General features: G+C 41.2%; 3 protein-coding genes across 20 annotated transcripts in view; all 3 read right to left on the bottom strand.

The window, feature by feature from the left end:
* The window catches only part of erc1b (ELKS/RAB6-interacting/CAST family member 1b), a 340,281-nt gene extending 338,187 nt beyond the window's left edge, over positions 1-2,094 (bottom strand). For all 18 annotated transcript variants that reach the window (XM_037539543.1, XM_017723129.2, XM_017723132.2 and 15 more), the window contains exon 1: positions 1,920-2,094. The gene's annotated coding sequence lies outside the window, so the exon portion shown is untranslated. The remainder of the gene's footprint in view (positions 1-1,919) is intronic.
* The window catches only part of cax1 (cation/H+ exchanger protein 1), a 1,125,587-nt gene that overhangs the window by 656,658 nt on the left and 455,135 nt on the right, over positions 1-13,794 (bottom strand). The window lies entirely within an intron of this gene.
* Positions 6,216-13,794, bottom strand: part of ninj2 (ninjurin 2) — a 52,942-nt gene continuing 45,363 nt past the window's right edge. The window contains exons 2-4 of the mRNA XM_017698822.2: positions 8,681-8,891; positions 7,160-7,340; positions 6,216-7,051 (exon numbers count right to left, since the gene is read on the bottom strand). Of these exons, the coding sequence (XP_017554311.1) occupies positions 7,192-7,340; positions 8,681-8,891 (360 nt within the window). The 3' untranslated portion in view covers positions 6,216-7,051; positions 7,160-7,191. The remainder of the gene's footprint in view (positions 7,052-7,159; positions 7,341-8,680; positions 8,892-13,794) is intronic.

The raw sequence follows: 13,794 nt of genomic DNA, 5'->3' as shown, positions 1-13,794 counted from the left end.
TTCCAAACTGCACTGCAATTAAACGGGCTATGCTAACTTTGTAATAAAACATGCATCTGGCCAGCGTTCTTTAAGTACTGACAAAATCCACAACATGCTCAGAAAAGTGTTGTAACATAATTTATCACAACAATGATAAATCATCATCATACATCTCCATATCTTCTATAATCTGGAATATATGTAATCAATATTCTATCCCCTGTATACCCTGCATCTTATTTATTCATCTACCTCAGACTCACTAAAAGCATATATGTAAAAGTGTACAACTGTACATATCATAGCTTTTATTTCATAACCTATATTGCTGCTGCAAAACTGTACATTGGGAATGGTGCAATACTGGTGTATATTAATGTGCATATTAGAGTCTAATGTGCGTATATTGTTTACTTTATCCATTTTTGTATTTAAGTACTACAAAGGGGCTACGTACCTAAGATTGTCACTCACCTTCGCGCCTATGTTAATGTTTTGTGCCAAAAACCATGGATTTGATTTTATTTGATTTACTGTCCACCCCCAAGGCACCATAATAAAAAACAGCCTGTTTCACTCCAAAAATGTTCATGTAAAATTGAATTAAGGCTATTTTTGGTACATAAACTCCCACATATATATCATAAGTGGGCCTCAGAGGGGTGAAAAAAAGCTAAAAAAGTAGGACATGGGCCCTTTAAAAGTGACCTGTTGATTCATTTGAAACTCAAAGGGTGTCGTCACCAAATTGGCAGACCCTGTAAGCTTAACACAAATGAGTTAATTCTCATTTCTATTGCATTCTATGCAGAAAACAGGGAATTTGTAATAATAATAAAAGGTTTATACTTCACTTTACAGCATGTGGTCATTCAGAGTGGACAGTAGCAGAAGGCTCCTATTCTGAAATGCTAATGGGAGGGGCTCTAGAAGGCATTACTAGTCTATGGACGACAAAAAAAGCCTTTTTTGAGCAGGAATGGGTCAGAAAAAGGGGCCAGGCACAGCATTTCCATGCCAAATAAGCATGTTTGGTGCATCTGAACTACATTATGAATGCTAGTTTTGTCCAACAACAACACTGACCAACTCCTCGGTGTTACTCAACATTTTGCCATCCACACAACACGTCACTCCCGAGTAAAAGCCGCTGAGTAACTACTTCGTGCCACATCTCACAGTTAGCCGTGCATCTACGGCTAGAAAGGGGCTCGGTTAGCCAGACGCCTGCTGTGTGGCGAACGGGAAAAGGCTAGCTAAGCTCGTAAGGACCGATAAAAGCCTCCGAAACTGAAAAGAGCGCAGACTCCCCCTGTAAAAAGGCTGACACCGCCGCCTGGGCTCGACTGCGAGGTTCCAGATTTAAACTTGCAGGCTAACGGTTTTAACGGTTTCGGTTGCCTGGAACGGTCAAAATTGCCGTAGTACTTTCTGACACGACCTCGGCTTTAGCTCGGTGGCTACCTAGCCGTGGATAAACGGCAATGAAAGGAGACACCCAGGCTCTGCTGAAGATCTTTCCTCTCTTTACCCTCCTCCCGTTCCTCCATTGCTGAAGTTGGATCCCAATTCGCCAGCCTCTCGTTCCACCTTAAATGGTGCAGCAGTTACATTCTGGCGCCTCGGGCACCAGAACGTAACTGCTGCACCATTTAAGGTGGAACGGAAAAATTCACACAAGAAGCTGGCGAACTGGAAGCTGACTTCGCGTTGTAACGGCCACCGGTAAGAGGTGAACACTTTATGTGAAATATACTTTTAAAAAGGGGGTTTAAAGGCTTACAAAGCCGTTTTCTGTGTCTTGAAATCACTCATTATCCCCAAGCTAACGTTAACGTTAGGTTACGTCCGACCAGCTGAGGAGAGCACAGGACTAACGTTACTCAGCCCAACCAGCGTATGTTACTGATGAAAATCACTTTAAAAAGCTCTTTTACCTTCTCAGATACCCGCTTTGTCCGGTTCACGGGGCAGTTTGGTCCTCCTTTTCGTCCTGCAGACGGACCGCTGTGAGTTACAAATCCGTTAAATGGGAGAAAAATCCTCTTTTCCACTAGTTGTTTCTTCTTTCTCTCTCTCGCTGTCTTGCCAGCACTACCAGCAGCTCCCCGAGCCTGGGCGCTTCAGTGACGTAAGGACTCGGGATGCGCGCTCTCGTTACTCATTAGCGAATGAATCGTTCGTTTGAACCGATTCGTTTCAGCGAAGCAGTGGAACTGATTCATACATTCAAACATTTGTAGTACCGGCCGCATCAGCCATAACACTGAGCCCACCACATTGTATTCACACCCATTGTCCATTTCTATCAGCTCCACTTACAACAGAGGTGTACTTTGTAGATATAGACTGTAACTGCTCTGTAGTGGGGGTCTGTAGTACCTGCTCCTATGGGGGTCCTGACCACTGAAGAACAGGATGAAAATAAAGTATGCAGAGAAACAGATGGACTACAGTCTGTAATTGTAGAACTATAAAGTGCTCCTATATAATAAGTGGAGCTGATGAAATGGACAAAGAGTGTAGAAACAAGGAGGTGAGTTTAATTTTAGGGCTGATCGGTGTATATAAATTTTGAATTCTTTTAAAATTAGCTCATATTTTTATCTTTTTCCCTTTTTTGTTATGTGTCTGTGTTTTGACTTAATGGTGTGACTCTGTTAGTCAATAGAGGCAACGGATAAATTGGAGGAGACGAGGCTGAAGGGCAGTCGTGGGCTGGAGGTTAGGGAGCCAGCCCTGTGACTGGAAGGTTGCCGGTACAATCCCCTTGGCTGACAGTCGATGACTGAAGTGCCCTTGAGCAAGGCACCTAACCCCGAGCTGCTCCCCGGGTGCCATGGATAGGGCTCACTGCCCCCTAGTGTGTGTGTTCACTAGTGTGCATGTATGTGGGTGTTTCACTGCACGAATGGGTTAAATGTGGCGGTCTAATCTCACAGTGTGCAGACACAGTGACAAATGGTTGTAGATTCTATAAAATTCTAAAGTTGACCTGAATCATTGAATTAACAGAGTTGTTTGAGGAAAACTGAACCATCACTGGTCGCTTCATGGCACCACGCACTCAAGGAAAAAAACGAGTCTGATTCACATTTAGAATGAAAACCATGAATAGCGATTAGTTCATTCAACATTAATGGACATGTAATTGCCTTTTAAGTATAATTGCTTTTACAGAATCGGCTTCATGTAGTTATAACAGTGGTGGACAGTAACTAAGTAAATGTAATTGGTTTTTGTACTTAAGTAGTTTTTTGGTGTATCTGTACTGAAGTTTCTCCGTTCTGGGCGACTTTTTCCTTTCACTCCACTACATTTCAGAGTCTAATATCCGACTTTTTCTTCCACTACATTTTGAGAAACCTGTCGTTCCTTTTGGTTTCTGTGTGTATAAAAACGTAACATGTCAAAACGAAAGAAGCGCAAAGCCAGAGCACCAATCAGGGCCCAGCGGTCACTTTGTTCAGAGCTGGTTTTGACCTGTTGGTCATACCGACCCAGTGCAGCACGCGGTTCAACGTCAGCGCAGCAGCGTAAAACTTTGGGAGAGTCTGTTCAACATAAATGATGAACTAACCTAACTTTGTGTAAATAGAGCACAATATAGAAATATGTCCACATATGCAGTCGAGACTGACGCGGCTTTTTTCTGAATTTCTACAAACACCATTTCATTTTATAGTAAATGAGTTTGGGCTGGTTTATGTTTATGAACCGAGGCCTACAGATCAACATAGTAAAGGAGCTCATCTGTGATCCTGAGTTTAAAGCCAGTTTTTATTAAACTTAAACTTGGAACTAAGTTGCATTAAGTTAATTAATCTTTTAGTACTTTTACTTTTGATACTTAAGTACATTTGAAGGCAAATACTTTAGTACTTTTATTCAAGTGGAGGTCCAAAGAGAGGAACTTCTACTTTTACTGGAGTAATAATTTACCTTGTGTATCTACTTTAACTCGAGCACATGGTTTATGTACTTTGTCCACCACTGAGTTTTACTGTTACTTTTAAATGATTTTGTAATGAGAGTTGCCATTTGAATAAGTGAAGGGTTGAATACAGTTGTTCAGGTTGTTCATTCACACTTTGGACATTGTTAGCAATTTGATCTGTGCTGTTTATTGTGGAACTTTTTTCTCTTTATGCTGATATTTTAGGCCAAACACACGAGCAGCTAAAGCTTTCCTTGTGTGGTGCATATATTTAGTAATATACACCTACCTTATGTCTGCACTCACTGGCCATTTTATCAGAAACACCTACCATAAAGGTTCTACAGATATTGACTGCAGTCTACCTGTTACACACAAATTGTCAGCCGACATTTTGCTCCATCAGTCAACAGAAAGGGACCACGATAAGACAACTGCTCATATTATTTGGGTGGTGATTCTCAGCACAGCAGTGACACGAGTAGTGGCTTGTCTGCGGGTGTTGTGCTGGTGCGAGTGAATCAGACACTGCATGCTAACATTTTTAATATTTTAAACAGTTTTCCAACAAAATGTCCAGCCAGCAGTGGTCCAGTGGGCCTAGAGCCAGAGTAAGACCAATACACATTGTCCATTGATTGAATAGGATACAGTAGGCAGGTACACAACAGGTGGACCAGTACATTCAAAAATAATTCCATTGATGTTTTGAAATTTCCTCAATTTAATGGCTAAAATGTCCAATAAGAGTGGGTTAGTGTGAAATGCTCGATTCTAGAGAAATGTACATGGTCAGAATTGTTCACAGCAGGTTTGATGCGAACCAGACGTCGGAGGAGTTTAATGCCACTGAAAGCTCCCTCACAGAAAGTTATTACAGGAAATTCTGCCTGAGACGTCCTTTCATGTTTGTTTTGAGAGATGATTTTGGCCTAAAACGCCAAAGTCCATGATTCGTGGTGGAGTGGTGCCTGCAGGACATTGTGAGGCAAAATAGTCCCCAAAGAAAACTTATGTTTTCAGACTTACTATTATGTTTTCATGATCAGCATTACTTACAAAAATGGTTCACTGGTGGTAAAGGAAATAGCTCCATCTGTGTTGTAGACATCATGACCCCTGGTTCCCATCATCACCGCTGTAAAGACATCTGAGGCGTGTGGAATGTTTCACATCAGACCACTCCGAATGAGCGTGATCACATTTCAGCCACTGAATCACACAGAAACTTAGAAAACTCAGCGTAATAAAGATTTTCTATATGATATATAACATTGTCAGCACACCAGGTTTCCCAACAGTGGTGAGATGACTGGAGTGAGATTTCAGGTGGCTTGAGTGAGAGTATTTGTGCATGCTGAATATTAGTAACTCGGTCTGTGGTTCTCAAACCAGCTCTCTCACCACTTACACATGACAGAAAACTGTATCAATATCCATACTTTGGTCCATTTGAGGAAAAGATGCACATTAAACAGTTTTGACACTGTCACTGCAATGTTTTTGCTCAGGTCTCAGCCGTTCTGTTCTGTTTTAATGAAGCTATTGCTGTACGCCCTGTATAATGAAAAAAAAACAGCCTAATACTACAAAAACGTGCTTTTTGATAGAGTGCCTGCTCTCTGCTCTCACTCCATCTCACCCCTCCAACTCATGAAATGACATGAAAACAGGTGAAGCACTTGGTCTAACATGCTGGCAAAGCCCTGGGCTGGAGGCTACATAGCTTATACAGGTTATATAGGTTGGCGGTTACTACAGGTGGATAATTTGCATGCGGCTCATTTTTAAACAGCAGTGAATGAGAACAGATGGTATCACAGCAACAGCGGGAATAGTGCAATCATCTTGTGTTTAGCGATGCAATGCCAAGTGTGATAATCCGAGTGGAATGGATTGTTTTCATTTTGTAATTCTTTTTTTCAAGCTGTGAAGTCAAAATCAGGCAGAGCTTCCACAAATAGTATAGCTTAGCACAAGCGCAATCCCACAGCGGCGCTAGCATAAATGAGCCTTATCATAATTGCGGTTATTGGATAAACAAAAGCTGCTTATGTGGTGAAACCTTCTTCAATAAACACTGCTCTTTTATGTGCCGCTGGGGCATATTATGACAAAAATTTAAAATACATGACTGGAACACAACCCACTAAAACCACTACCACTAAAAACGTAATAAGTACAGCTCGGCAAAGTCACCGCAAAGAATAATCTAATCGTCACTGTAAATTGTGTTGCTCATAAGGTTAAAATAACTGTAAAAATGTAGAAAGATGCACTTACACACACACACACACAAGTCATTAATCTCTGTATTGAATGTTTTATAGTCAAGATCAATTTATTAATGTTGATTCTTGTTATTGATTATTTACCACATGCTAGTCGGCCTCTACACAGCGCTGTGTGTAGGAGAGTGTGGCCTACTTGGACTTTTAGAGAAGTACTTTGCTGCATTTCAGAAATAAAGTTAAATAAAAGGTTACAGTGTACCCGATTAATAAACTGAAAACATTTCACTCATGGAATGTATTAAACAGAAGATATACAACATGACACATGGCAAAAAAGGAAGCCAAACCCTGGTTTTCTTTTTTTTATGCAAAAGTTTGGGCTTCCTTAGTCAGATGATAAGCCTCAGTGAAAATAAGTTAACACACCCTCTCTACAGAACACCTTGCTGCACATTTGAATGCACAAACACTGTTTATTTGCTGAATCTAACATATTGGGAAATTAACAGAACATAAAATGCAGCTTCTGCAAAAGTATATCTTATTTTTTCCAACATAACTCAACAAATAAATGCAACTTGTGCACTAAATTTGCAGGAAAAAGTGCTATATTTAAACGTTTTCTCTGTAGAGGACATGTTAACTTCACTTTTCACTTAGAAAATCAACACAAGACATCATTTCACTGGCAATATTCAAACTGTAGTTAATAAGTCAGAATTAGACTTTAGAAAACACAATGCTACAAACATGCACGCACTAGAAGCTAGACGGTTTAAAGAAATTTAAATATAATGCCCAATGAAAGGTAAACCAACAAAATGAAGCATATTTGCAATAAAAGTTTGGTTGGACTGAACTTCGCATGCTTTCAGGATTCACTGTAGACAAGGATGTCCTGAAACACAAAAGTAACACAATCATTAGTGGAGTCTCACATGTATTTGCATCGCTGCAGAGTATTTTCTCATATTTTTCATTGTAATAACTACAACAAGCCATTCACCCGCAGTGTGACTGTCCTGTCCTGTAGCGAGTTCACTGTTGAGGGTAAAGGCCCGTCTTCTGCACGCCAAACGCAGTGATGAAGATGTTGATGATGACTGTGAGGAACACTAGGCCGGTCGCCACGTTGTTGATGATGTCCAGCCTTTTCTGATTAGCAACATCATTCAGATCTTTTCGTGCTGTTTGGAGAAAAAGAGAGAGAGAGATTACTGGGAACTCATTACTCCTAAGATCAGCTCTGAAATGTTTACTCCAACTTTAAAGGGCTCATATCATGGAATATCAGCATTTTCTCACTTAACCCTTATGTGGTGTTTACTAAAAGAAAAAATTATGTGATTTATTATTATTTCAACCTTAGATTCTTGGTCTTTTCAAGTGTGTGAGAGAAAGTGAGGGTGGACAACATGGACAGGCTGCTGACTGGCTACAGCTGCTAAAGGAGAACCCAACATAAATTATTACGGCTGTATTGATTTAGTAAAACAATAATGTGGTGGGTCGACCAGACCACTGATTAGCAAACACATCAACACCACACAAAGGTTAAAGAACTTTCAGATACACTGCTGAGGTGTCAAAATGTACCATTCACTCTCCAGACCATACAGCCCACATAAAACATAATAGCTGCAAAACAGCCCTTTTTAAAATAGTTGTTATTGATATCACAAAACTCTTCATGTATCCATGTATTCAGCCTACAGCAGTTTGGCCCCATCCACTCATACTGAGCATTATTAGTGTTTCAGTTTTTGAATGAGGCACAATGCAGGGCAGCCAATCAAAACAGAGCTCATTTGCATAGCTCAGTCTTAAAAGGCCCGTCTCACACGACATCCCAATTTTCCTTGTTTTTTTTTAAATAAAGGAGTTTGATGTAGTATGCAGACATTTTTAAAGTTTCCAAACATGCCATTCTCTCCGCTCTCCACACAGTCCATACATGGAAACCAGATAGAATTGACTGTATCTGTGAGGTCACAAAAACCAACACATTTACATATATCTACCTATTCAGCCTACATTGGTTTAGCACCACCTGTTCATACTGAAGTTCTAGGGAGTGTTTCAGCTCTGAGAGCTTTTTGAATGAGGCGAAATACATGGCAGCCAATCAAAACAGAGCTCATTTACATATCAGTCCTAAGGTGTGAAAACAGACTGTTTAATCCTAAGAGACAAAAAGAGGCTGGAAAATGTCAGGTGAAATGAATAATGACTGTTTTTCATACATAAAAGCCCACAAACGTTATAAGAAGGCAAAATAAATAATGTGGCGTATGGGCCCTTTATGAGTACAGTAATAAAAACAGCTTGTTTAATTTTAAGGATAAAGAGAGTTTGAGAAATGGTCAATGAAAAAATGAATTCTTTGAAGGGATTTTTGAAAGAAAAAAATCATACAAATATAATAAAGGGACTTCAGGGGGGAAATACATGAAAAATGTATCTAACCATATTTGAAAAGTTCACACTGTTTACTTTCTCAATTTAAAATCTCATCTTTTATGCTCACCCATAAACACAAACAAACCCCCAGCAAGCACTTGGAAGAAGAGCGAGACTGCGATGAGCACAATTACAGTCATGTAGTACTTAAAGTCAGGCCCCTGCTCCAGCACTGCTTTCAGCTGAGAAGCATTGGCCATCAGCAGAGCCACGTCCAGCATGCTCTCCGCCACACTCTTCTTAGTGGCGTAGTGATTCATGTTGAGAGGTTGTGCAGGCTGTGAGAGAGAGAGAGATAGAGAGAGATAGAGAGAGAGAGAGAGAGAGAGAGAGAGAGAGAGAGAGATGAACAACACATTAGGAATGTTCTCTGAGTGGTTGTAACTCCAAAACAAGCAGGGGAATCATAAAGCAAGGATCTGAGCAGATCTCAAAGGAATTATCTCTAAAATCCACCCACTTCATGAAAAACACCTACCATGTACTTCTGTTAGCTGGCCACTTTAGTAGAAACACCTACCTTGTTCTTCCATTGACAGGCCACTTTATTAGAAACACCTACCCTGTACTACAGTCTCACTGCAAGGTTGAAAGGGGCCTGCCACCCAAAAACATCCAGACAACAGCGGCTCTGTGGTCAGAAACTAAGCACTGATGAAGGGCTAAAGGAAGGCTAACACAAACTGTGCATCACCAGATAAGCTACAGCCTCTAACTGTATAAGGAGGATGTATGAGAGAAGTGTTTCTGATAAAGTGAACAGTAAGTGTAGGTTTGCTGCATCAAGAGAAAAATCTGCTGAGCTTGGCACTTCTTCTTACAGCAGTGGAAATACACTATATTTCCAAAAGTATTCAGTCACCCATCCAAATCATTGAACTCAGGTGGTCCAATCACTTCCATGGCCACAGATTTATAAAACCAAGCCCCTAGGCCTGCAGACTGCTTCTACAAACATTAGTGAAAGAATGGGTCGCTCTCAGGAGCTCAGTGAATTCCAGCGTGGTACCGTGATCGGACGATACCTGTGAAACAAGTCCAGTCATGAAACTTCCTCACTACTAAATATTCCACAGTCAACTGTCAGTGGGATTATAACAAAGTGGAAGTGGAACGACAGCAAAAGTGGAAATTGGGAACGACAGCAACTCAGGCACGAAGTGGTCGGCCAACTTTCTGCAGAGTCAATCGCTACAGACTTCCAAACTTCATGTGGCCTTCAGATTAACTCAAGAACAGCGTAGAGAGCTTCATGGAATGAGTTTCCGTGGCTGAGCAGCTGCATCCAAGCCTTACATCACCAAGTGCAATGCAAAACATTGAACGCAGTGGTATAAAGCGCCACCACTGGACTCTAGAGCCGCAGAGACGTGTTCTCTGGAGTGAAGAATCAGCTTCTACGTCTGGCAATCCAATGGATGAGTCTGGGTTTGGCGGTTGCCAGGAGAACAGTACTTCTCTGACTGCATTGAGCCAAGTGAAAAGTTTGGTGGAGGGGGGATTATGGTGTGGTTTTTCAGGAGTTGGGCTCGGCCCCTTAGTTCCAGTGAAAGGAACTCTTAATGCTTCAGCACCAAGAGATTTTGGACAATTTAATGCTCCCAACTTTGTGGCAACAGTTAGGGGACGGCCCCTTCCTGTTCCAACATGACTGCACACCAGTGCACAAAGCAGGTCCATAAAGACGTGGATGAGCGAATTTGGTGTGGAAGAACTTGACTGGCCTGCACAGAGTCCTGACCTCAACCCAATAGAACACCTTTGGGATGAATTAGAGCGGAGACTGTGAGCCAGGCCTTCTCATCCAACATCAGTGTCTGACCTCACAAATGCGCTTCTGGAAGAACGGTCAAAAATTCCCATAAACACACTCCTAACCCTTGTGGAAAGCCTTCCCAGAAGAGTTGAAGTTGTTATAGCTACAAAGGGTGGGTCGACATCGTATTAAACCCTATGGATTAAGAATGGAATGTTCATACCGAGTGAATGCAGATGGGTGAATACTTTTGGCACTATAGTTTATGTCACAAATAAATTATTGAATTTTCAACTTTTTGTCTGGAGCAGTGTTAAACAGGAGTTCCACTAACTCTTCTGAATTTTATGCATAGTTAAATGGTTAAGATGTCGACAAAGTCATTTAGGGTGGTGTGATGGGGAAAGTTCTTTCCTACAGAAACTTACAGAGAATTGTTCGCTGTGTAGGTGATGGGAACCAGGCGTCTGAAGAGTTTAATGCCTCTAAAAGCTCGCTCACAGAAAGTTAGTACATGACATTGTTACAGATATGTAACCTGTTTCCTGAGACATTGTTTTTACAACAGCTTCGAGATAAGCTTCTAATATAAAACATGTATTTTAAAATTAATCGGTGGTGGAGGGGAACATCAGGCTGTTATAAGGCAAAATAGTCTTTAAAGAAAACTTATTTTTTCAAGTTTGTCCAGTATTTTACCATCATCAGCATTGCTCGCTTCTCACAGGCACAAAAAAGAGGGAGCACATCGCCCCCCGTCTTGGCATCCCTAGTCTGGCATCCTGTGTGCTACAGCATCCAAATCAACGGTCTTTCATTTGTTTTTAAGTCACTAAATGGATCTGTGCCGTCTTATTTAGGAGATCTGCTCCAACCCTACTCCTTCTCCAGGTCCTCAAGGTCATCAGGTCAGTTGTTACTAGCTGAGACCGTGGAACAGTCTGAACCTGGACATTAGGTCTGCACCCTCTACTGATGCCTTTAAAACTAGATTAAAAACCAATTTCTATCAGTTACCCTTGGATTCTGTGGGCTTTTATTTATTTATTTATTTATTTATTTTATTCATTTTTCTAAACCCATCCCCTTTGTACAGCATTTGGGTTTAAATGTGCTTTACAAATAAATACTTGCTTTAAAAATACTTAGCTAATGACATTTGTAAACTCATGAGACACGTGTACTGTGGTGGTTTTGGATAGTGAATAAAATATACTGTATAAAATAATAATATTCTCTAAAATGAACCATTTTGCCATGATTTCAAGACACGCTGAATGGCATTGCCGTTATTGCATTGATATGGACATTTCAACGTAAAATCTACACAATTTTCCTTTACCCCAAATATATTAAGAAGGGATTAAGTGACCCTTATTATTCCCACAACGGGGGAAATTTTACCCAGGTATTTGACCCATCAGTGCAGTGAAATACCACATATTTTAGGGGCAGTCGTGGGCTGGAGGCTCGTGACCGGAAGGTCGCCAGTTCGATCCTCAGAGCTGACAGCACATGACTGAGGTGTCCTTGAGCAAGACACCTAACCCCCACCTGCTCCCCGAGTGCTGCGGATTGGGCTGCCCACTGCTCCAAGTGTGCTCACTGCCCCCAGGTGTGTGTGTGCTCACTAGTGTGTATGTGGTGTTTCACTTCATGGATGGGTTAAATGCAGAGGTGAAATTTCCCTGTTGTGGGACTAATAAGGGTCACTTATCTAATCTATGCACCAGTGAACACACACACACACTAGGGGGCAGCAAGCGCCCGGGGAGCTGTTGGGGGTTAGGTCCTGTCAGCTCAGGGAATCAAACCGGCAACTTTCTGGTCACAGGGCTGGTTCCCTAACATAATACTTAACATCTCAACACTGTTTGAGGCAACTGATGATTTAGACACGCAGTTTGCACAGTGCTATGTAGAGAGATGTAGCTTTGTTAGCCTCACAGCTCCAGTGCTAAACGAAAGAAACACACTTGAGACAGCAAACGTGTTTTAGCTGGTCGACTACAGCGGAAGAAACTGTGCCAATTTGATTATTCACCAACCTTTTTGTGTTGGATATTCATCACAGTCACAGTAAAGAACACAAAGACTTTCTATGACACTTGAATCAGCTCAGTAACTAATTAATAAGCTCCTCATGTGCTATATCAGGTGTGTTATACAAGAGAAAATGCCTAGATGTGAAATCCAGCCATAGAGAACTCACTCAGACTCAGATTTTCAACAAGTATCTGCTTTTTCATTCTTGACCAGCAGAGGGCAGCAAGTAGAGGAAATATGAAAATGGCCTTTGAAGCTATGTCCAACCACAGACGGTTTCCTTGACAGGAATTAATGCAGTTACATTTGACATTAGCTTGTAAGTAAGACCACATAACAACAATACAAATACACAAAAAGATGAGAAACATTTGGAACAATGTGTGGATATTCGTTACACACTGCCTCATTATGTTGGCCTAACTCAGTGTCTCTGTGTCTGCCAGCAGTGCCCATTTTACAGTCCGGTCCCATCCTAAAGGGCTGAGACCACTAGTTTCCTTTAGGACACCTTTAGATCCTGTTAGGAAACCGTCAAATGCATCTGGAATCAGCCACTTGTCACCTATTAAACCATTAGGACCCTTTACATTGTGATACTGACCCATTAAATAAACCAAAACACATTACAAAACTACCAGGACGCAATTTAATGGTTTCTATGTGTTTTTTCAGCTGGGCTGGTGTGGCAGAGGTCAAAACACCATGGACTGTGTACGCACAGCCAAGCCTATCAACAAAAGTAAGAAATATGAAGCTTTGAAATGGAATTTATTAGCAGATGATAAACATGTTTTTCATTAATTTAGTTGATAACATGCTGAATAACACCACCGAGAATGACAGCAGGCCTCCCATATGGAAAAAAACCACACACACACACACACACAAACACATCTTCTAAGCCACTTCTCCTTCTGGGTCGTGGGGGGTGCTGTAGCCTATCCCAGTGGTCATCATAGGACAGAATACACCCTGCACAGGTCGCCAGTCCATCGCAGGGCAGACAGACACATTCACTCACACCTAGGGGCAATTTACCATCTCCAATTGGCCTTACTGCATGTCTTTGGACTGTGGGAGGAAACCCACGCAGAGAACATGCAAACTCCACACAGAAAGGACTCGGGTTGCCCAGCCGGGGAATCAAACCCAGACCCTTCTTGCTGTGAGGCAATGGCGCTACCCACTGCTCCAAAATGAACATATACATACATATATAAAAACCCCAAACCATAAATATGTAAATATATTTATCAAATCCATTTGAAAAAGAATGAAAATAACCAAAATCCTGTCTAATGCACTTCACTATCTGAATACCTTAAAATTGAATTTATATTCCAGTATCTTAATTTTAAACATTAGCAAATGAACTT

The sequence above is a fragment of the Pygocentrus nattereri genome, chromosome 1 (assembly GCF_015220715.1).
Source record: "Pygocentrus nattereri isolate fPygNat1 chromosome 1, fPygNat1.pri, whole genome shotgun sequence".
NCBI classification, from domain to species: domain Eukaryota; kingdom Metazoa; phylum Chordata; class Actinopteri; order Characiformes; family Serrasalmidae; genus Pygocentrus; species Pygocentrus nattereri.
Note: the sequence above shows the minus strand (reverse complement) of the source record. Positions and strands in the feature narration are given on the sequence as shown.